The sequence below is a fragment of the Procambarus clarkii genome, chromosome 7 (genome assembly GCF_040958095.1).
Source record: "Procambarus clarkii isolate CNS0578487 chromosome 7, FALCON_Pclarkii_2.0, whole genome shotgun sequence".
Classification (NCBI taxonomy): Eukaryota; Metazoa; Arthropoda; class Malacostraca; order Decapoda; family Cambaridae; genus Procambarus; species Procambarus clarkii.
The window spans coordinates 17,150,307-17,175,666 of record NC_091156.1 but is presented as its reverse complement, the minus strand read 5'-3'; the positions used below and the strand labels follow the sequence as shown (position 1 = coordinate 17,175,666).

Sequence of the window (25,360 nt, the reverse complement as noted above, 5' to 3'; positions counted from 1 at the left end):
GCAGGAACCTAACCTAACACAGATGCCGCCTGTACCTGCACATCAATGTTTTCAGAATGGGTAACTGGAGAACATGCAGAGACTACAACTCGCAAGACTCTCGGTCAAGGGGGTCGGTGACCCAACAGGCAGCATGACAGGCAAAAACGGTGATGACTGGGTCACATGCACAGGAGGCTGCATCACGGGTGTGGCAGGCCGAGGCAATTGTACACTAGACTGGGTCACATGCACAGGATACTGTATCATGGGTGTGGCCGGCCGAGGCAATAGTACACTGGACTGGGTCACATGCACAGGATGCTGCATCATGGGTGTGGCAGGGCAGGGCACTATCCCAGAGATATGGTGCACTAGCTCCCCTTTAAAGATATGAAATAACAGTGCATATGGGGGAAAAGCAAGTTGATATGAAGCAAAACAGGAACATTTTCTTTCATGGTCACACACACACACTGCCCACATTTCCCTCCCAATTAATGAAGGTATACAAACAAAGGGATGTGTAAGTAAACAGACCAAGTCAATTTATAATAGTTCTTAATTTACACACACATTAAATGTAAACGTATATAAATGTAAAATTTATACTTAAACTAGCACCTCACCTGTCCTTTCTCAAAGAAATTTGGCAAGTACTTCATTGCATTAGTACGGATACAGGCTACATTTTGATATCCTCCAGGCACATCCTTCTTCTCATCTCTCAAGCCATGAATGCGGTCAACAACAAAGTCCGACACCTTCACGCGTATTTCCATTCCTAACATGAGTGTGTCCGGAAAAATCTGGGCAAGGGCAACTGAAAAAAAATAAGTAGACTTATAAGGCAACAAGCATAGCACATAATGTGTTTACCAGCAAATAACCTTTTTTTTTTATCTTTAAATGTATATAAAAAAACAGCGTTAAATGTAATGGAACGCCATTTTCTAGGCGAGACCCGGAGGCTTCCTGGAGCTATCGAGCTAATGTGTGGTGGTATAATGTGTGACGGGCATTAGTCTAAGGAGTTCAACCTACTGGGGACCACGAGTCAGAACCTGGCCCCCTCAGAGTGGATGCAGGGAGCAATGATCCTGGAAAACACCTGTGGTTCGTGGCGTTCCTTATTTGCCATCAACCGAGGATAGGCACCCAGAAAGGTTGGCATAACAAAAAACCCACATGGTAAGAAATTACAACTAAAAACCAAAAAGATATTTTTGGTTTTATCCAAAGGAAACCATTGAGATAATCCTTCCAATCCCAAGGAAACAAGCAAACGTCACACTCCACACCGCTCATTCCTGCAGCCCTCTCCTCCCTAAGAGCAGGAGGGAGGGAGCCCCGGACCTCCTCGTGCCTGCTACCCAGCATTCCAGTTCGGAACTAAGCTTCAAACAACGTGAAAAATCGCCGACCGTAGGAGGGAGGGTTGCCAAGGAGCCTCCAGGGCTCGCCCAGTAAATGGCAGAGGGGAGAGAGGAGGGGAGAGGAGGGGAGAGGAGGGGAGAGGAGGGGAGAGAGAGGAGAGAGAAAAGAGGGCACCCGGTCCAGAGACCAGGACGGCTCAGGGAGACGGGAGGAGAAACAACGCACGAGACAGCTTGCGGAACAAGGCAAAAGTAACGTCAATACTGAACGCAAGCTGGAGCGGCTCCACCAGCGCCGCACGATACTAGGCGACAGTATTCAGCTTAAGATGACTGTCCTGTAAAAACCACGAAAGGAAGGACAAGACAACCCAACCAGAGACCGAAGTACACCTAAGCAGTGATCGGAAAAACCAGAAGGACCACCAGGAAACTACATATTGCCGTCAAGACAAAACACGCAGGTGGGAGACCAACAACGAAGCCTCCTGTGCCCCATTCAAGTGATGATAGCCTTGTGTCAAACTCCAGACGTGAAGACTCGAGGAGAAGAAAAAACCAGCCTCATACCGGGCTGCAGCAATCTGCTGAAAGAGGCAGAGCCGCTTGAAGACCCTCGGGTTCGGATACCGAGCAAGCAGCGCCTGAAACCAAGGAGCCAGAAGGACAACTCTCCCCTGGTAAGTCTCCAAGCGAGACATGCACACAGCCGCGAACTCCCGCACCATGCTAAGAGTCAAATGGAAGGACGGACCCCCACCGTCCGTGGCCGGCCTGTTGAGTATTGGTCACAAAGCCCCAGCCAAGAGAAGACGCGTCCGTGAACACATCAAGCGAGGGCTTGGGTAGGCGCCAAGGCACTGAACCCCGAAAAACCGAAGAGGAAGTCGGCGATGTAGCAACCAACGCAACACAAAGTCCCCGGAGGCCAAACCCAGCTGTTGTGAGAGAGGTGGAAGGGACATCCCCTGAAGGAACCAGAACAGCCACAAAGCCACACCCTACCTGGCGGGTAGACCACCATGGCAAAGTTCGGGCTCCCGCACAAACCCCTGAGCAACTGCCGCGCGACCCGGGAGCCCCTCAGGAACAGACGAAGGTCGGAACACAGGTGAAGCAGCGCCGCCGGAGGAAAAGACAAGAAAGTGGTCTAAGCATCCCACACAAAACCCAGCCAAGACCGAACCCGAGAGGGAACCAGATGGGACTTTCACCAGTTCACCAAGAACCTAAACCCAGCGCGCTGGGAAAGAACCAAATCCTGGCAAGCAGACACACGGAATGGCTGGGAGCCCAAACCAGCCAGTCGTCGAGGAAGGCCAGAACCTAACACCTAACAGACGCAGGTGGGCCACCACAATGTGTGAAAACTCAAGAAGCCAGATTCAAACCGAGAGGAATGCAATGAAAGCGGTAACCCTGATGCCCACAACAGAACTGAGCAAGTCCCTGACCCTCTGACGAATCGGGACGTACCACTACGCGTCCTTGAGGTCCAGGGTCACCATCCAAGCCTCTGGCTCCAACAGAAGAGACAGACCTGGGACAGTAGTCATCCAAAAGGAAGGGCAATAAACCCACAGGTTCAGGCGTGGACAAGTCCAGAATGAATCTGAAGTTAGCACAGTCTCGTTTTGGGACCAGAAACAGGCAGGAAGCCCACTTAAGAGATAAGGTCGTTTTGACTACACCCAGGCAACCCTACTCCAAGATGACCCGACAGAGCACAGGAAAAAGAGGCCCATCCCACCATCCCCGAACCCCCTGAAGGAGGAGCCACCCAACACCACCGCAGGCTGCACAAAACAACCCAAAAGGCCCACAAATCGCGGGACCAGGCGAGAGCAAACAGAGCGAGCCTCCACCTCCCCGTCAATGGGACAAACCGCGAAAAGGCTGACGCATCTTACGAGCACCGAAGTGACACACAGGGTGATCCCCCCGCTGAGCAGCAACAGACAGCACTAAAGGCTGCGCCGGCGCCAAATCTGACACCCCAAACCCTGGCACAACCCTGCCAGGAAGCCCCCCCCCCCCTCCATGAGCCCCATAGAGGACTAACAAATATAGATAGGGGACAACCAACCAAAGGCAGACCCCCCCACCAGACAGGAAAACAAAAACTTAAGAAAAACCCCACAAGAGGACAACGTACCTAGGCGGAATAGAGCCAGCCGCTTTAATAGGTGAAAACTAGCTGTGCAGTATCCCGCGCCCCTACCAGTGATAACAAATACCTCTTACCAGAGGCAAACAAGGGCAACAAAAACCCAAGCTGACTCGAAGGGCGGCAAAGTACCAAACAGTAAACGACACAGCGGAGATAGATCCCAAGGTGACTTGTGGAAGGTGGCCCCAAGCCCCAAGGGCAGTACTTACCGGGCACCTAGGGAAGGAAACCCTAGGCGCATGCAGCTCAACGTACCGTAGGGAGCCTGACAGCTGAGTGGACAGCGCTTCATAATCTTAGTCCTAAGGTTCCGGGTTAGATCCCCAGTGGAGGCGGAGACAAGTGGGCAAAATGTTTCTTTCACCCTGATGCCCCTATTACCTAGCAGTAGATAGGTACCTGGGAGTTAGACAGCTGCTTCCTGGGGGAGTGTAGCAAAAAGAAGGCCTGGTCGAGGACCGGGCCACGGGGACGCTAAGCCCCGAAATCATCAAGATAACCATGATATAAAATATTATTCCTAGCTCACACACCACACCACAAGGCACAGAAACTGACACCAAAGCCAGAGGTACAAGACCTCGCCAGTAACACATCGGCCAAGAACTGGGGGTGTGGAACGTTGGAGCAAGGGTCTGGGGCTCCCCGTTCCCCCTGCCCTACCGAGGGGGGGGGGGGATTGCAGACAGTGGTGTGGCAACGTGATGTCATGCTAGTTTGCTAATTTTCATTTGGAGAGTTCTGTCCACCTGTTTAATTTTGGTAGCAATATCTTTACCAGAATTGGTTGTTTGTTTGGGGTGCCTACCTTTTTAGGTGCCTGACCCAGCCGATGGCAGACAGAATGCTCCTAACCACATGGGGGTTTCTATAGGCCATTGCTCCTCGTGCCTCTCTGAGGGGGCCAGGTTCTGGCTCGTGGTCCTCGGTAGGCACAAACTCCATGCACTTTGATGCCAGAAGGCTAATACATCCTAATCAGCCTGGATAGCTCTGGAGAGTCGACGGGGCTCCCCCCAGAAAAGTAGAAAAACAATTGAATTCTTTACAAAGAATTCAAGCGCAGTCGTCACTATGTGGGATACACTGGTAAACAACTGTGTGCGCCTCGTCCTGCGCCCAGCACCACGCGCTAGCTAGACCCATACACATATCAACAGATGTCGTATTCCAAGTAAAATGTCGTACACCAATTCAAATTTTACGATGAATTTGATGTCATAGACCAAAACATTTGTATCCTAGGGCAGTCGTACACCAAGGTGTACATTCATATCAGCTGAATAGCTCCAGGGAGGCTAAGGGGCACCCACACAGAAAATATTTGAAAGTTTTATTTTGCAAACAGAATGGTACATATATGGTTGGAACAAGTTAGGTGAGGTGGAGGCCAAACCCATCAGTAGTTTCAAAGCACTATTATAAGGAGCACTGGGAAGATGGGACACCATGAGCGCAGCTCTCATCCTGAAACTACACTTGGGTAATTACTTGGGTAATTCCCTAATACAGCCAGTCAAGGCCAGCCTAATACAACCTATATTTATTCATTCATTGCAGCCATATTTATACTGTCCTGAGTTCCATTCTAGTAAGAGAGTACTATATATCCTAAACACCATTTAATGCTATCAAACATAATACATTTTCCATTTTGACACATCATTTAAAGCAGTTTCAGTTTAGCTGACATCATTTTCACATCAAATTAAACAATTCTAAGAATTCTTTATTACAAGGCTGCAGTTAATATCTTAACTTAGTTTAAGCATCAGCTTGGATAAGAAATGAAAGATTTGGAAAAGATTGACAATAACAGTATAATTATAATTATATTTAATAAATAATTATATTTATAATGCATTTAGTTTCATTGGCATGCTATATTATAATACTGTAACCATGCAATTATCCAGGATTCGAACATCTGGAAAATGCCCTTATACGGCCAAAATCGTGACCGGATAAAGTTCTCAATATCCGGCCAAAATGGCCATGGGAGCCGGATAAAAGCTGGTTTAGCCAGATAAAAAATCGGAGCCGGTTAACTTGCTGCCGATGTTACACTATCTGGACAGTCAGCCGGATAATCATTGAATTGTCCGGATATGAAAGCCATGTGCTCTCGACCCTCGTGTTACACCACAGTGCCGCGGCATTAGTGAAATATTTTTTAAATAGCTTTTTATTTTCATAGTAACTTTGAACATTTTTGGCCAAGACTGTCTGGTAGCAGCATGAATCGTTCTGGAGGTGTTAAGAGGAAGAAGGTTGTCCTAACACTTAAGGACAAGCTACGTGTTATACAACTTTATGAAAATGGCCGGTCGACCTCAAGTGTTGCCAAGAAATTTAATATAGGCACTAGTACTGTTTCTGATATAAGGAAACAAAAAGAAAATTATGAAATATATTTCAACCTGTGAAAGTGAAGGTGCAAGCATTAGTAGAGGTTGTGGTAGAAAGACCTATGAAAATTTTGACGCATGTACAGTTGGTTGAGGCTGTGTATAAATGGTTTGATCAGCACCACACGGCTGGCGTGACAGTTTGAGGCCCAGAAATACAAAATGCTGCAAGCAGGTTTGCAGCAAGCCTTGGAATAAAGGATTTCGAAGCGAGTGAAGGGTGGGTTGCAAGGTTCAAGGATAGGTACAATATTGTGAAGAGGAAAATTGTCAGTGAAAAATTGAGTGCAGATACAAGCAGTGTAGAACCATTTAAACATAAATTAAGAGCATACATTTTGGCAAATACAGTAATTTATATTATCAAATTTATAATGCTGATGAAACTGGGCTGTATTGGAGGAGTTTACCAGAGAAACTCTAGCATTGAGTGAGGGTTGTGCTAAGCCATAATGTCAACAAGGACAGGCTATCGGCCATGATGTGTGCGAATGCCGGCGGCACAGACAGAATCACGTGTGCAATTGTTGGCAAATCAAAGAAACCAAGAGCCTTGCAACATTGCATGGATAGACCGCCAGTCAATTATTATAACTCTCAAAATACATGGTTTACACAGATCTTTTTTTTCCTGGTTCCATGACGTGTTCTGCAAGGAGGTTCGTGCCTATCAAGTTAAGAAACTCAAAGTAAGGCCAAGCGTAGTTTGGGCTTTGCTACTACTTGATAATGCGTCTGCCCACCCCAAAATTGACACGTTAACTTCACATGATGGCAAGATAACATGGCATGTATGGCACTTCCTCCTAACACAACCTCTCTCATCCAGCCAATGGATCAGGAAGTTATCTGTGCCACGAAGAGGTTGTACACTAAAAAGATGCTTAACGAAGTTTTGGTGGTTTTGCCTCTTCCGGAAGATATTGAACTGTGTGGATAACAGGGCTAAAAAAAAACCTTGAGAATTTGAAGAACTATACAATCAAGGAAGCCATCTATAACTGGGCCAAGGTGTGGAGTGAAGTAAAGGAATCGACTTTGAAAAATTCCAGGGAAAAACTCCTCACGTCTACGGTCAGAAATGAGGAGGATGAAGAAATGGATTTTGAAGGATTTACAGATGAAATCCATGGAATGTTTAGAAATGCCGGCAAAAACTTAGACAGGATCTTGCTGATTGGCTTGAAAAAGATGCCAATGACCCAGGATATGGCATGATGAGTGAAGACAAGATTCTCCAGTCTGTTGCTGGTGAGGTCGACGTAGAGATGGAGGATGAAGAAGGCAGTGATGAACCAACACCAATGACTACAAAATACAGTACACTCATGACCTATGTTGACAGATTAAAAAACTTTTCATCCAGTTGTGCTCATCCAGAAGTTGGAAACGTGTATCCGTACCCGAGGTGAATAAAAGAGCTGATCATACAACTGGACAGTGAGCACAGAAGGCAAGCAACACTTGATTCTTATATGGTATGAAAATCATGCCAAGCGCCTTCAACAAGTGAGGCATCACAGCCAAGCCAAATGCCTTCATCCAGTGAGGCTTCTGCAGCTGACAGTTAACTTAACCACAGCTAACTGCTTAATGAACTGTACAGTAATTTTAGGTGTTAATTTTAGTGTTGTGTTAGTATAGGTTTCTTAACACTATCCGTCACCTTGGACCGAACTCGCGTCCATTATTTTTCTCATGAATCCTAGCTTTGGACCGGACTTGTGTCCACTACAAAAATATTTGTATAAAATTCATTTTTTATCCAATCGACCTCGGGATAGTATCAAAATAAGCGCCTTTAGATTGCACACAATTTGATACCAAATTGAAGATATAACATGAAACTTGATGTCCGAACACTTGAAAGATTATAAATAGATTTTTGGTCAAAATATTAAAATATTTGTTAAAATTCTATTTATTGTCCTATTATTGTGGGACTAGTTTTAAAATGAGTGCCTTTACATTGCGAATAATTTGATACCAAAATGAAAGATGTAACACAAAAATTGATGTCAGAACACTGGAAAGATATAAATAATTTTGTGATGATGAGCTTCCAGAATTAAAATATTTGTTAAAATTCCAGTTATTGCTCTATTATTATGGGACTAGTTTTAAAATACGCGCCTTTTTATTGCGAACAATTTGATACCAAAATGAAAGACGTAACACGAAAATTGATGTTATCAAATTGAACGAGTATACACATTAGGTTGCAATGTACAAATTGGTGCTCGTTCACGGGTAACTTTAGGCTTTTCTGCGGGGAGGCACTCCAGGCTTTTGTACATTATATTCATACACATCTGTAGGGAATTTAATTACGAACACAATGATACCAAAACGAGCGACGTAGCACGAGAATTAAGGCGAGAAAAATGGAACGAGTATGCACATTTTATTGATTTTGTGCGCTCACGGGTAACTTTTGCCTACTTTAGGCTTTGCTGTTGGGAGTCACGCCAGGCTTTTGGACATTATGTTCATGCACACCTGTAGGGAATTTAATGGCGAACACAATGATACCAAAATGAACGACGTAGCACGAGAAATAAGGTGAGAAAACTGAAACGAGTATACACATTTAGGCGTCGCCGCGCGCTTGCCCACACACTCGCTCGCACATTGTGTGCATGACCTCTAAGTTGGCGGCGCGCCTGCCGGGATACCGATAGTGTTAAATTGTCAAGAATTCTTAACTTCAAGGTGTGTGGCATCAATCGAGAAGACAAACAACAACAAGGTAAGTTGAGGTTTCTAGTTGAATATTTAATGTGGCAAGGCAATTCAAATTATGTTCGTTTGTAATATAAAAATAGTTGGAAATGGTTAGTTTTGGACTGTGAAAAAGTACCATTATCCGGAACACGTGATTATTTGACTGGGGGTCCTTCCCATATAGTTCGGATAATCGAGTCCACTGAGGGGGTCCTCAATTTTCAACTTTTCGACATGCGTCAAAGTTTTCAACGTTCTTCTATCACACCCTCTGCTAGTGCTTGCACCTTCACTCTCACTGGTTGAAATGTATTTCAGGTATTACTCTTTTTATTTCCTTATATCAGAAACAGTACTAGTGCCTATATTAAATTCCTTGGCAACACGAAGTCAACCGGCCATTTTCACAAAGTTGTACAACACGTAACTTGTCTTTAATTGTTAGGGTAACCTCCCTCCTCTTAACACCTCCAGAACAATTCATGCTGCTACCAGACAGTCTTGGCCAAAAAGGTTCAGTTACTATGAAAACAAAGTTATTTAAAATTTCACCAACGGCGCGGCACTGTGATATAACATGAGGGACAAGAGCACATGGGCTGTTTTGCTTGACCAGGCCTAGACGGGTCCTCTAGGGGCAGGCAAGCACGTTACATAGGCCGCCTGGCGGAAAAAAACTTTTTGAAGCAAACTGCAGCCTGTACAAATTGTTTTTAGGAAACTTGTATATTTGTTATTACATAATTATTTCTTTTGTTTTTGAATGTGATGAATTTTTCTAAAATTATTGGTAATTCGTACTAGTGTATAGGTCCCTCCACATCACCCTTATCCCTCAGGCGGTCCCCTCCCAACACCACCCACCCACCCCACCCCCTCCTACACCATGCGCCTAGAGCCACAGGCGTAAGGGATTATTACGGTACGACCCGCCGTCTGGCTTTCTGGTCCGGACAATTCACCGCTTGGTCCGGCTGACTTTCCGGATAGTGTAACATTGACAGTAAGTTAACCAGCTCAGATTTTTTTTATCCAGCCAAACACTCGCTGGTCCGGCTCCAATGGACATTTTGGCCGGATGGTGAGAACTTTATCCGGCCACGATTTTGGCCGGTTATGGGGGTTTTCCAGATGGTCGGATTCCAGATTAGCGAGTGTCTACAGTAATAAATTAATTAATAGTGGATTTATGGAGATCACGTAATCCTTTAGAATTCAATTGTCAACAACAAATTTTTCAATGCAATCTGGACAGACCTACCCAACAATCCTCCATAGCCACATCCAATGTCAGCAAATTCCACCTTTTTTGTACCATCTCCGGGGAAGTACTTGGGAAAGTATGGACTCCAGTCCATTGTAGATGAACATACTGGGCTGCAAAGTAAATTAAATATAATGTATATGTTTAGCTGGCTACTTCTTAAAATATGTAAACTACAAGTGTAAAATATGAATACAAAAGCAGATCACTGAGAATAATGAAACCACTTTCTTGGCAGTGCCTTGGTAGCTTCAAGACTAATCATCCAACCAGGTATAAGAACCTCTTCAATTTCTGCATTGTGCTCTTCAAGGGACAGAGCTCATGGAAATTACAAGAACTATCAGGCTCGCAGAGCCTGATAGCTGTCTCATTCTTCGCCAAAAAAGAAAGACGGTTGCAACCTAACAAACCTACCACCAGGATCGAAGAGCAGAAACCCCTGCACTGGAGAAGAGCATGAAGCTCCTCGACCCAACCCCCAGAGGCCAATGCCAACAAGAGAGTTGTCAAAACAATCACAAACCAAAGGGGCCACAACAAACCTAGAAGAGAGTAAAGAGAGCACCCGGTTCAACAACCATGACGGCTCAGGCAGCGCAGGAGCAGGCTGGAGGTGAAACAACGCACGAGACAGCTTGCGAAAAGGGGCTGAAGTGACATCCACCCCGATCGCAAGCAGGAGTGGCTCCACCAGTGTCGCACGATACGAGGGGGCAGTATTCGGCACAAGATGACGGTCTTGAAACAATCAAGAGAAAGGACAAGACAACCAAGAGAAAGGACAAGACAACCCAATCAGAAACCAAAGACAACCTACAAAGAGACGAACGGTAATGAAAGGACCGCCAGGAGACTTCACCTGCTGCAGACACAAAACTCGCAGATGAGACACCATCAAAGAAGCCACTTGATCACTATACAAATGGTGATAAACCCACGTCAGAAAAACCAGACGCGAAGATTAGAGAAGATCTAACTAGCCATGTACCGGACTGGACCGAACTGCTGAAAGAGGCAGAGCCACGTTTAAGTCCCCAGGTTCGGACACCGAGCAAGAAGTGCCAGAAACCAAGACTAGATCGGCCACCAAGGGGCTAACAGAACTACTCTCCCCTGGTTAGTCTCCAAATGAGTCGGAACCCGAAGCAACAGTGAACCGGTGGGAAGAAATACAGTACAGGCAACCCTTCCTTGACCAGTCCTGCCAAAAATCGTCTACCCCAATGGCTTCGTACTCAGGAAAGGGCACCACATATACCGGCAGATGTCTCAACCACGCCAACGTGAAGAGGTCCACCTCCAGGCGCCCATATATCTGGCAGAGCCAACTAAACGAGTCAGCATCGACTGTCCATTCCGTGGACAGGGGACTGAACTGGGTCAGGCCATCTGCCATGACATTGGACACCCCTTTGATGTGAACCGCCAGGAGACCCAAACCCCGAGAACTCGGCAGACTAGTTCATCTGCCAAGTTCTTGTCTGCAGCCAGCTCCAAACAGCCAAGGACCACATCAAACCCCCTCGGTTTAGGCAATGAATCACAGAGGTGCACCCTGAATAAAGCTAGATCGTCGATCCACGAGCAAGACAAACCCCTCTGAAACAACAGCTACAAACTCCCTCGCGCTATGCCGTGAGCCCAACAGAAGGCTGGAGCCCAATATTCCTGGCCGGCCTGGTGAGCGCTGGTCAAAGCCCCAGCCAAGGCACAAGGCATTTGTGAACACATCGTGCTGGGGTTAGGGGTTCGAAATGGCACCGAACCCAGAAAAACCCAAAGAGTAAGCTGGAGACGTAACAACCAATGCAAGGACCCCAGCGATTGTGAGAACGGCGAAAGGGGCTGCCCCAAAGATATCAGAACAGCCTCCGAAGGAAAACCAGAAGAGCAAAGTTCAGGCTCCCACACAGCTGCTCAAGCAACCATGGAGTGACCCCCCCCCCAAAAAAAAAAACTGACCGATAGCAGGACTGCAGCCAGAGCAAGGACGTAGAAGGGAGAAAAAGGGACGCCATCTGAGAATCCCACACAAGACCCAGCCTAGTCCGAACTTAAGATGGAACCAACTGGGACTTTCACTAGGAACATGAACCCGGCTAGCTGGGAAAGCCATCCAAAAGGATGGCTTTCCAAACAATGGGGCGATCCAAACCAGGACAGATGAGACAAGTCCAGAATGTAATGGAGATCTGTACAGTCCCATGTTGGAATTGGAAACAGGCGAGATACCTACCTGAGAATCAAGGTTGGTTTCGTAAAACCTACCAAGGTAAAAATCAAGGTAATTTGTGCGAACACAAATTACCATACCAAAACAAACCCATTTCAGGATGACCTGACGGATGGGGAAAAGTCCTGCCTCCCCGCCCCTAAGACCCCCTCCACCCTCACCAAGAGAGGCAGGACCACCCAATGCCATCGAAGGCCACAAGACACGACCCAAAAAGCCCAAGAGTTGTGGGACCAGGTGTAGGCAAAAAATACAAGCTCCCCCCCATCACCCCGTCAATGAGGCGACCCAAAAATAGGGCCAACACGAATCCAGAGATGTCGAGTGGGGACTTTAGCATGCACCAGATCAACATGAAGTGCAGGGGCGAAGAGGCACTTACTCGAGGGAAAGACCTCGAAGAAGGTAATCTGCTGGGTCGACTCGGAAGCCTCGGCGGGAAAGAGAGGCTTAACCACCTCCGTGCCCGCATTGGAAGGGGCAACCCCCAAAGCCACCCAAGCCTCATTCTGAGCTAAACCCAGTCCTGACTCTGAAACCCTCAGATGTTTGAGAGCCAAAAGCAGGGAGGAAGGAGCAGGGCAAACCACACCCACCTAGGAAGGAAGCAGAGGTGCGGATTGAACCAAGGCCGAAGCGACCATCGCCCTCAAATCAGTTCCTAAAACGAAACTTGGCAACTCTGGGGCCTCCAACCGGGCAACCAACCTGGCCCGTTGCAATAAAAAGAAGCTATCATGCAACGCAGCCACTGCCTGATCCCCGAGATCCTCGGATAAGGGATGAGTAAATTGGAGCAGAAGTGGGAAACAAGTTCCACAAGACTCCGGGTCTTGGGTGTGTATGACCCAACAAGCAGAACGAGAGGCAGTATGGATGATCGTCTCCATGAGGCAGGGGGATGAACCTTCAAATTCACACAAGGCAAATTGCACAAGTATCCATTGTATGACTGCGCCTGCAGGAGTTTTCCAGGGCACATAGAATGAATAAGCCCTACGAGAAGCCCAGGCACTGGGGCCAGCTAAGCAGGTAAACCCTGTCTGTAGCAGGCAAACCGACTGCAAGCAGCAATCATGAAATCTCTGAGGCAACAAAGGAGGGCCACCACCATAACATAGGCTAAGCCTAATAAGGAGTTATTAGGCTTAGGACCTAATAAGGAGGTTGTTGCAGACCACCTCTGCAACAGGAAAAAATGCCAGAATGAGAACAGGGGATGGGGTAGTGCTAATGAGTGGGGCACTTGTTGGATGAAGTGTTGTTTGTTTTTCTCATGGGAGGGGGGGGAGTTCTTTTCCTATTTTGAGAACATAGCTCCCAATTTTCAACCTGTGGTCTGTTTTGATTTGCCTACAATTCTGGGTGCCTTCCCAGGTCAATGGCAAGTATGACATACTTTACATTTAAAGTGCTCATGGGCCATTGCTTTCTGCGCCTCTCTAAGGGGGCCAGGTTCTGGCTTTAGTTCCCGGTAGGCAACAAGAACTTTGCGACTGATGCCCCCAACTAACATTGTACGATATCAGTATGGATAGAGCTTCAGGGAGCCGACGGGACTCCCCACACAAATGAGAGTCATTTTTGGCATCATCATCATCCAGTGTTTGAACGTTTAGGACAGCCACAGAGGAGACACACTAAGCTTTTAACAACAGCAAATGATTATCATGTATATATTGGAAGCAAAATGTGTGCTACATACAATTTTAAGACTTAAGCTTATATAAAGTATATAAATTAGAATGAATAAGTATATGGTGTTTGAATACTTATATATCCATACATCATTATATTTTCAGTTATAATAATAAACAGTAGCTTTGACATCAATGCTACCTGTTAGCATGAAAAACTAAATAAAGTGAGAAATAATGAAAATAAATCAACAAAGTTATTCCCATGCAGCACCTCACCTCATTTATACCCAAAAAATGCAACTTCTCCAGGCCACTACAGCTAAGCCACAAGAGGTACACACTTTAAAAATTGGATTTTTGTGCTTCCCAGAAGCTAACAGTCAAAATAAAAAATAAAACAGTCAAAATAAAAAATAAAACAGTCAAAATAAAAAATAATTTTTTCAGAACAATTTTTTCTTTGCACACCATGGGAATGTTAGGAATTAACAGTTGCACAGCCCAGGGATTAAACTAACTTAACAAAGCTGCCAAAGAAATATATGAAAATTCACTTTCACAAACAAGAGAGGTAGATGGTTGGAACAAGTTCGATAAGAAGATGGTGGAGGCCAATACCGTCAGTTTCAACACAACATATAACAAAGTACTGGCTAGACGGAACACCAGGAGCATAGCTCTCAAAACTTTGGTAACTATTCCATGTGCCAGTATCTAAATATCACAGCACCCCATGTGCCAGTATCTAAATATCACAGCACCCCATGTGCCAGTATCTGAATAGCACAGCACCCCATGTGCCAGTATCTAAATAGCACAGCACCCCATGGGCCAGTATCTAAATAGCACAGCACCCCATGGGCCAGTATCTAAATAGCACAGCACCCCATGGGCCAGTAACCAAATAGCACAGCACCCCATGGGCCAGTATCTAAATATCACAGCACCCCATGCACCAGTACCTAAATAGCACAGCACCCCATGGGCCAGTATCTAAATAGCACAGCACCCCATGGGCCAGTAACCAAATAGCACAGCACCCCATGGGCCAGTAACCAAATAGCACAGCACCCCATGCACCAGTACCTAAATAGCACAGCACCCCATGGGCCAGTAACCAAATAGCACAGCACCCCATGGGCCAGTAACCAAATAGCACAGCACCCCATGGGCCAGTACCTAAATAGCACAGCACCCCATGGGCCAGTAACCAAATAGCACAGCACCCCATGGGCCAGTACCTAAATAGCACAGCACCCCATGGGCCAGTACCTAAATAGCACAGCACCCCATGGGCCAGTAACCAAATAGCACAGCACCCCATGGGCCAGTAACCAAATAGCACAGCACCCCATGGGCCAGTACCTAAATAGCACAGCACCCCATGGGCCAGTAACCAAATAGCACAGCACCCCATGGGCCAGTACCTAAATAGCACAGCACCCCATGGGCCAGTACCTAAATAGCACAGCACCCCATGGGCCAGTAACCAAATAGCACAGCACCCCATGCACCAGTACCTAAATAGCACAGCACCCCATGGGCCAGTAACCAAATAGCACAGCACCCCATGGGCCAGTAACCAAATAGCACAGCACCCCATGGGCCAGTATCTAAATAGCACAGCGGAGAAGGGTCATTTCGGATACGATTCAACGAAGCTCGTTTCCTGTTCATTAAAATCATATATATATATATATATATATATTGTAATGCTAGGATGTGGGTCAGGCTGTAATGCACTCGGTTCAGTTGGGTTGGATTTGGTTAGGTCGAGTTGGATTCGGTTAGGTAGCGTTGGGTTCGGTTAGGTCGAGTTAAGTTAGGCCGAGTTAGGTTAGGTTTCAAAATCCGTTGGTGAATCATCTCGTGCACATTGTAACTTGTATGGAGCACAGTATCTCACGGGCTTCAATCTTACATATTCATAACCTTTGTGTAAGAGTTATTAATTTATGATTCTCTAGACATTCTTGAGAAATTACTTGTGCAACAGAGCAACAAAACAGTAAGTATTAGTCATGTATAATCAAATCATGCTGATGCATCTTGAGAAAAAGCTGGTCGTTCTAATTGTATACATAATTATATTATCTCAAGTTAAACTAGGGTTTTGTTGGGGGGTTAGTTTGGGTTGTTGGGGGTTAGTTTAGCTTAGGCAGAAGCCAAGGCCAAGGCTGCTCCTTGGTCTTGGCTTCTATGTATACTACTGCCCACAACACTTTCTCAATGGCATTTAATAAGTTATAAATAATTATATATGCATCTTTACCCTATGAACTTAATATTAGGTATTTAATGGTTCTTACTCATCACGTGATCACGGGTTATTCATGCCCGTGCCATCTCTTGGGGGTGACTTAATCTTTATCAATCTTAGTAATCAAGTGACCAAACTTACTCATGTTCACTTACTAATCAAAGTTGTGGTCAGCAATAGGGTTGGAGTGAGCTCTCTGGCGATAATATTTCTTCTGTGGTAACTTAGGCATTGTTGTTGTGAAGTATTGGGAGAGGTTGTGGCTGGAGCTGTTGTGTGTGGCGGCGTGTTGTGGGTAGTGGGCCCTGGCCTCAGCCCTCACCACACACACGCCTCATACTCCATATATCTCTAGTACCACTAATAATAACTACTCCTATTAATTCAATAATTACTAAAATTAATATAAAATAAATTTAATAAATTAAACTAATTAAATCTCAATTACTATTATTTATACTTTAATCTCAAGTTCTATTAAGTTCAAGTCTAAGTGTGGGTTTTTTCCTCCCCACATCGTTATTTATTTATTTATATTTATTTATTAATTTATATATATTCAAAAATTTGCATTGGGTTTGTGAGGATACATAGCATGGTGTTTACATTCTTCTAAAGCCACTCGTACGCGCAGCATTTCGTAAAGGTCCTTAATCTAACAGATAATTTTAAGAAGGTAAACTCTAGCAAAAGTTATAAAATGATCACAGTTACATTGTAAGAAAAAAACATGAGAGAAAAAACACTTGCCCAAAACTCTGTGCGTATTAGTGGCTTTAGGTATTGTATGTACTAGCTCTATCTATAAATCCAACAGTATGTTCGTAACTCTTCATCTATGTATATACTTTTACCTGAATAAAAAAATAGAATTTGAATATGAATGAAAGTTATGACGGAGACGTCTGCTGGAGGATGTTGTCCTCGCTGCCAGCCCTGTCAAGGAGAACGGCAACTGTCAAGGGGAAACTTTCTTTTATTTTGTGCAAATTTAGTTGCACAGCAGTGTGCTTGTTCTTTATAAGAGCTGTACCGCTCTGTGGTGACCACGGGAGACATCTCCGGTCACGCAGGGGGCAGTCGCACCTCCACTGATCTCCAGTATCAGCTATTGATACTGGTAATGGCTCAAAAGGGCCACCACTTACGGGCTATTCATGCCCGTGCCACCTTTTGGCTGGCTTAATCTTTATCAATCATCAAATCAATCTGTGGTGACACACTGCTCTCACCACGGCGTCCTGACAACTTGCAATTGTGTACAATTTTTGCATTATTCTATATTTGTTTTTATTTTCCGGCCTGTAAAGCACACAAGGGAAGGGAGTTTTCAGAGGAAAGCGCCAAGCCATTACGACTATATAGCACTGGGAAGGGGTCAGGATAATGATTTGAGATGGGACGGGGGGAAGGATTGGGGCCCCAACCACGTGGACGGTCGGGGATTGAACGCCGACCTGCAAGCGAGACCGTCCGGCTCAAGTGGTGTGGGGTAAAGCACACAAGTGCATGCACACAATTTGACACATTGCTTGCATACGCTGAGGCTAAGACTCCCGGTATTATTGGCATCAGTGAAATATGGGAACGCGAGGACATAACAGAAGGGGAATTCCATCTCCCGAGACACCACCCACCTTTCAGAAGGGGCAGAACACCAAGAGCAGGCGGGGGAATGCTATGTTGACCAGACCACACACTACAAGGTGAAGGGACGACCACGTCTCGGTCCGTCCTGGACCATTCTCAAGTAGGGTAATGCTGTATATGAAAGGGGACCAGAACACAACCAACAATGAGTAAATAACAGAGTCCGTATGGTGCAACACTGCCTCAAGATGGTAGCTAGCTGTCAGTGGCAGTATACTTCAGGGTTGACACAGTCAGTATGGTACAACACTGCCTCAAGATGGTACCTAGCTGTCAGTGGCAGTATACTTCAGGGCTGACACAGTCAGTATGGTGTAACACTGCCTCAAGATGGTACCTAGCTGTCAGTGGCAGTATACTTCAGGGCTGATACAGTCAGTATGGTACAACACTGCCTCAAGATGGTACCTAGCTGTCAGTGGCAGTATACTTCAGGGCTGACACAGTCAGTATGGTGTAACACTGCCTCAAGATGGTACCTAGCTGTCAGTGGCAGTATACTTCAGGGCTGATACAGTCAGTATGGTACAACACTGCCTCAAGATGGTACCTAGCTGTCAGTGGCAGTATACTTCAGGGCTGATACAGTCAGTATGGTGCAACACTGCCTCAAGATGGTACCTAGCTGTCAGTGGCAGTATACTTCAGGGCTGATACAGTCAGTATGGTGCAACACTGCCTCAAGATGGTACCTAGCTGTCAGTGGCAGTATACTTCAGGGCTGACACAGTCAGTATGGTGTAACACTGCCTCAAGATGGTACCTAGCTGTCAGTGGCAGTATACTTCAGGGCTGATACAGTCAGTATGGTACAACACTGCCTCAAGATGGTACCTAGCTGTCAGTGGCAGTATACTTCAGGGCTGATACAGTCAGTATGGTGCAACACTGCCTCAAGATGGTACCTAGCTGTCAGTGGCAGTATACTTCAGGGCTGACACAGTCAGTATGGTGTAACACTGCCTCAAGATGGTACCTAGCTGTCAGTGGCAGTATACTTCAGGGCTGACACAGTCAGTATGGTGTAACACTGCCTCAAGATGGTACCTAGCTGTCAGTGGCAGTATACTTCAGGGCTGATACAGTCAGTATGGTACAACACTGCCTCAAGATGGTACCTAGCTGTCAGTGGCAGTATACTTCAGGGCTGATACAGTCAGTATGGTGCAACACTGCCTCAAGATGGTACCTAGCTGTCAGTGGCAGTATACTTCAGGGCTGACACAGTCAGTATGGTGTAACACTGCCTCAAGATGGTACCTAGCTGTCAGTGGCAGTATACTTCAGGGCTGACACAGTCAGTATGGTGCAACACTGCCTCAAGATGGTACCTAGCTGTCAGTGGCAGTATACTTCAGGGCTGATACAGTCAGTATGGTGCAACACTGCCTCAAGATGGTACCTAGCTGTCAGTGGCAGTATACTTCAGGGCTGACACAGTCAGTATGGTGTAACACTGCCTCAAGGTGGTACCTAGCTGTCAGTGGCAGTATACTTCAGGGCTGACACAGTCAGTATGGTGCAACTCTGCCTCAAGATGGTACCTAGCTGTCAGTGGCAGTATACTTCAGGGCTGATACAGTCAGTATGGTGCAACACTGCCTCAAGATGGTACCTAGCTGTCAGTGGCAGTATACTTCAGGGCTGACACAGTCAGTATGGTGTAACACTGCCTCAAGGTGGTACCTAGCTGTCAGTGGCAGTATACTTCAGGGCTGACACAGTCAGTATGGTGTAACACTGCCTCAAGATGGTACCTAGCTGTCAGTGGCAGTATACTTCAGGGCTGACACAGTCAGTATGGTGTAACACTGCCTCAAGATGGTACCTAGCTGTCAGTGGCAGTATACTTCAGGGCTGATACAGTCAGTATGGTGTAACACTGCCTCAAGATGGTACCTAGCTATCAGTGGCAGTATACTTCAGGGCTGATACAGTCAGTATGGTGTAACACTGCCTCAAGATGGTACCTAGCTATCAGTGGCAGTATACTTCAGGGCTGACACAACAAGAGCAGATCAAGGAAGCTGTTGATCTGCATAATGTGATGAGTACGGCATCATCACCCCAACCACAGGCAGGATGAGGACCATAGCACAAATACCGACCTACAACAACACAATTAGAAAATAGAAATCGGTCCTATTGAATTTGGACAAACCGGAAAACTATTTTCAAGTTATATTGCAAAGGCAAACTAAACTAACGTTCCTAGGTCTAATACACGCTATCTGAGGGCTAATATAGTTCATATGTGTGCTATAATAGGTCTAAGAATATTATAGTTTGTTTTGTAGCTTCACTTTTTCGGACTCTATGAATAGTACAAAGTTCTATTATCTAATTGCTTAGTATGTCAATATTTGTACTGTGGTGCACATAATTACAACAAAGTACTGTCTAAACAGGAGGATGGGTTGAATAATGGGAGACTTTAACCACGAGAACATAGACTGGGTAAATAACAAGCAGAAGGAGAACAATTTCTAAACCTGGTACAGGACTCCTGTCTCATAGAGCATGAGGCAGCGCCCACACGAGGTAACATCATTCTAGACCTTGTGCTAACATCACAAGATGTCATGACTGGTCATATTCAGGTGGGAGAACACCTTACCCCCTCGTATGATCACCATATAATTATAACATGGATTACCAATATTGAAACCCACATAAACGTCCATGATGATGAGTTTCTACATTACCCTCGAAGACACTATCAAAGACTGAGATAGGATCTTCTTGCGGCGGGGCTTTTAGTGTCCCCGCGGCCCGGTCCGCGACCAGGCCTCCACCCCCAGGAACCAGCCCGTGACAGCTGACTAACACCAAGGTACCTATTTCACTGCTAGGTAAGAGGGGCATAGGGTGCAAGAAACTCTGCCCATTGTTTCTCGCCGGCACCCGGGATCGAACCTGCGACCACAGGATCACAATTCCAGCGTGCTGTCCGCTCGGCCGACCGGCTCCCTTAAGGAACTGCACAACACCTCCTGGAGGGAGCTGGTAGGTCAACATGGCATGGAAAAATGTCAACATCTTCCCTGAATTTGTTCCAATATGTACCAAACAGGACCACGAAAATAACGTGAACGTGATGGATGATACACGTCGTAAACGAGCATTGATAACTAAGGGGAACCTCTGGAGAAGATGTAAATCCACGATGAACTTCATTGACTATGAGTTAGTTTTAGTTTAGTTCATTTATTATGCACCCCATACCCATGTTGTGGGCGGTAGTGGAAAGGGTTACAGAGGCACATAATGGGCTCAGGGACTGAACCCCACAATTCATTTAGCTAAGCAAGTTACAATCTTGATGAGCTAGTTACAAAATTCAATATAAGTCGTCACATCAACAATGTGTTCGAGATCGACCTCAAGTACAGGTTCTAAATTAAGCAACTGACATATGTGGAGAGCTAGTGTCACAATTGATATGTTTGTCCTGCACACCGCCCCCCATCCAGTGGGCAGCGGTGGATAGGTTACAATCACTCAGTTACTACCTACAGTTAGCAAACTGGGGATATTTGGCTAAAATTTCTGGTAGCCGATCATTTTGAATGAAATATTGACACATCGCTGGAACATTGGCTATAGAATTGTCTCTAAATTCACGTATCTTTTCGCACTCCATCACATAGTGACGGAGGGTGTGCGAATAATTTTGTTGACACAGTTTACATTTGGTCAGGTCCACATCAGCAGATAATGAGAATTCCCAGAGATAGACTTGTAACCGAGTCTAAGCCGAGCAGTAGTAACATCTAGAAGTCTGCTGATTTTATTGGATGATCCATAGATGTGTGGCTCCTCTTGCATGATAGTATGATGATAGATGGAATTACTGGTGTCAATTTCACTTTGCCTCAGATCTACAAGGTTATGTTGAAGTTTTTGCTGTACTATTGCTCTCAGACTGCTTATCGACAATCCAAGGTTATACTCATTTTTTCCCTTTAAAGGCAGATTCTTTGGCTAACTTATCAGCTCTATCATGCATTCGGAGGCCAACATGAGATGGAGACCACATGAAATGGACTCTGTTACCATCCTTAATAATTTTGTTGTATTTGTGTCTAGCTTCGGACACAAGCATGTTACAGTTATGTCTTGAAGAGTTGAGAGCATTTAAGGATGATAAGGAGTCACTTACAATTAATGTATCAAGTTTGGAGACTTGTACACATTTCAGTGCAAGGAGCAAGGCAAATAGTTCAGTCTGAAGGGTAGAGGCCCAGTTGTTTATACGGACTCCCTACTCAAAGTACAAGCCATCGCCCATTGTCAGAACAACTGCACTTCCAGCTGCACCCGTGGTGCGGTGTAGGGAACCATCAGTGTATATGATTTGAGAGAGAGAATGCTCTGTGGAGAGAGCATCAATATGGCTTAAGGCGTTGAGCTTTGCCTCAAGACACATACACAAGACACTAACTTTGATGATGTTAATGTCTTGATTCAAACAGTTGACAACAAATTCTTTTTTGTTATTCTTACTGAAACGTGGTTAAAAGAGGATACTACTCAACTCTTTAATATGCCAAACTACTCAGTAATTCACAACTGTCGTCCTATTCAGAGAGGTGGTGGTACTGCTCTTTACTACCACCAAGAACTGACATGCTTAAAAGTAATTAGAACTAGAGACTCCTGTGAAGAGTATATCTTTGCCTGTTTCAGAGTCAAGGGTGGCGAGGCTGTCCTGACTGTGGGAGCAGTCTACAGAATTCCTAACACTGATGTGTCTGAATTCAACTCTAACCTTAGAAATCTAACACTAGATAACAGACTGAACAAAAACTGTTTAATTATCTCAGGGGGCTTTAATATTGACCTCTGCGAGCCTGATAACCCTCCTGCTGCTAGTTTCCTCAACTGTATGAATTCCTGCTTCCTCATACCCTTAATCACTAGACCTACTAGAATCACTGATAGTACTGCCACGGCTCTTGATCACATCTAGACTAACATAACCTTTCCGCTACTTCAGGGATAATCATTGATAGGAACACAGACCATTACCCCACATTTCTCCTAACCAACATTAATAAACCACCTCTAGACACAAGGAAGATAAGCTTTAGGCTGTACAATGAAACTTCTATAAGCAATTTTATTGTTGCTGCTGCTGCTGCTGCTGCTGCTGCTGCTGCTGCTGCTGCTGCTGCTGCTGCTGCTGCTGATATAAACTTGGAGGCTGAATTAAGTAACACAGGGAATATCAACCTAGTGCAAACATTTCTTCAGAAAACTCTCAGCCTTTATAACACCCACTGTCCTATGCTAACGAAACAAGTCACAAATAAAAGGCTAAACAATCCTTGGCTTACAAAGGGTATACTATAATCTATTAATAAAAAACATGACCTTAAGTAGAAGTATAGGTTAGGTGTCGCCTCCAAAGAATTTTCAAAGATTTACTCATCATTGCTGTCTAAAATAATTAGGAGAGCCAAAATAAATTACAACGAAAATTAATTTACCCAAATTAAGGGCAACATTAAGAAAACATGGAACACTATTTCCCAAATATTATGATAAAAAAAGATTTTGAATAAAAAACCATTACTCCTAACCAATGACGATGGTTTGAAGAAATCCACAAGGGCCGTGACAAGGGTTTGTTCATTAGATGCATCACGCTATTGTCATTTCTGTGTGTAACGATGGTTTGCTTTCAGCCTCTGACACTGCTATTAAATTCAATAGGGTCTTCTCATTCATTGGCACATCCCTTGTTCATGATATTCCATCCTCACTCACTAATATTAAAGACTACCTTACAGGTAACTATCCAGAGTCTCTGTACCTAACTCCTGCTAATTCCACTGATGTTAATGAGACAATCCTTTCCCTTAAAACTAAGTCAAGTGCCCTTGAGGAGATACCATCACTAATATACAAAAAATCCTCCAGATTTCTAGCTCCTGCCATTGCATTGCTCTACAACAAATCACTTGAACTCCAAACCTTTCCGGATATTCTAAAAAAAAAAGCGAGAGTAACCCCCGTCCATAAATGTGGTGATCTCACTGATGTCAACAACTTCAGACCTATATCAATTCTGTTAACCTTGTCAAATATATTTGAAAAACTAATCTACAAGCATCTTTACTCTTATCTAGCCAAACACAATATACTTAGCTCTTGTCAATATGGCTTCAGACCCAAAAAAAACACTAACGATGCACTTATTAGTATGATTAACTTGATTCATGCAGCTCTTGATAAAAATGAGTTCCCTGTTGGGTTATTTGTGGACCTGCGTAAGGCTTTTGACACTGTCAACCACCAAAACCTTCTTCTTAAATTACATCATTATGGAGTCAGAGGACACTCCCTGCAATACCTTCAGTCTTACCTTACTGACAGGCTCCAGTATGTTTCTGTGAATAATTTCATTTCTCCCACCCTACCCATCAACATTGGTGTTCCACAGGGCAGCATACTTGGCCCTCTCCTCTTTCTCATCTACATTAATGACCTTCCAAATGCCTCCCAACACCTCAAACCAATCTTATTTGCTGATGACACATCCTTCATCTTCTCCAGTCCTGACCCCCTTGTTCTAAATGTCACAGTGAATACAGAACTAAATAAAGTCCATCTTTGGCTAACTACTAACAAACTCACTTTTAACATTGACAAAACTTTCTATATTTTGTTTGACAATAAATCCTCAAATGAAGTTAATCTAAGAATAAACAATATCCAAATTAGTAACAAAGTTGATGGTAAATTCCTTGGTGTTCTCATCGATAACAAGCTGAATTTCCAGGGACACATTCTAAATATAGCAAAAAAAAGTTTTTAAAACTGTTGGCATTCTTTCTAAGATCAGATATTATGTATCTCGCCCTGCCCTAGTGACACTCTATTACTCTCTCATCTATCCTTATCTCAACTATGGTATTTGTGCTTGGGGTTCTACTAGGATTCGGCGTTCAATCCCCGACCGTCCAAGTGGTTAGGCGTCATTCCTTCCCCCCCCCCCCCCGTCCCATCCCAAATCTTAATCCTGACCCCTTCCAAGTGCTATATAGTCGTAATGGCTTGGGTCTTTCTTCTGATAATTCTCTCTCTCTCTACTACCCAAAATCATTTACGTCCTCTAATTACCTAACACAAAGCTGCTATTAGGACAATATCTAACTCTGGCCCCATGGCCCCAGACATCACTCGGTACCCCTACTCAAATCTCTGAATATGTTAGATACTGCACGTCACTGCACATCCTCTCATGTGTGTTCTACATCCTCCTACTGCCCGAAACGCTTTGCGTAATAGTGGCTTTAGGCATTGTATGTACTAGCTCTATCTATAAATCCATCAACTTTTGTATCTTACCTTGTATGTATGTATTTTACCTGAATAAATATTTGTATTTGTATTTGATCTATATATTTAAATCGCTGAACTACAATGCCAATCCTGACCTTAAAAGCTTCATAGAAGGTTGTAACAGAACCCATGAGCATCACACCAGAAATAAATACTTATTTGATATTCCAAGAGTACGTCTTAATCAATCTAAAAATGCTCTACAAATCAAGGGACCCAGAATGTGGAATAACCTTCCCAACCATGTTAAAGACTGTACCTCTCTCAACCAGTTTAAGATAAAAACTAAGCACTACCTAATAA

At 44.8% G+C, this 25,360-nt stretch overlaps 1 protein-coding gene across 2 annotated transcripts in view; it reads right to left on the bottom strand.

The window, feature by feature from the left end:
• LOC123761414 (tRNA (guanine-N(7)-)-methyltransferase) overlaps positions 1–16,383 on the bottom strand; it is a 31,781-nt gene extending 15,398 nt beyond the window's left edge. The window contains exons 1-3 of one of the 2 annotated variants that reach the window (XM_045747440.2): positions 16,213–16,383; positions 9,919–10,034; positions 609–802 (exon numbers count right to left, since the gene is read on the bottom strand). In XM_045747440.2, coding sequence (XP_045603396.1) covers positions 609–802; positions 9,919–10,034; positions 16,213–16,289 — 387 coding nt within the window. In that variant the 5' untranslated portion in view covers positions 16,290–16,383. Of the gene's footprint in view, positions 1–608; positions 803–9,918; positions 10,035–16,198 lie in introns of both variants that reach the window. The other variant, XM_045747441.2, reaches the window with a different exon arrangement.
• Positions 16,384–25,360: the final 8,977 nt, after the last annotated feature.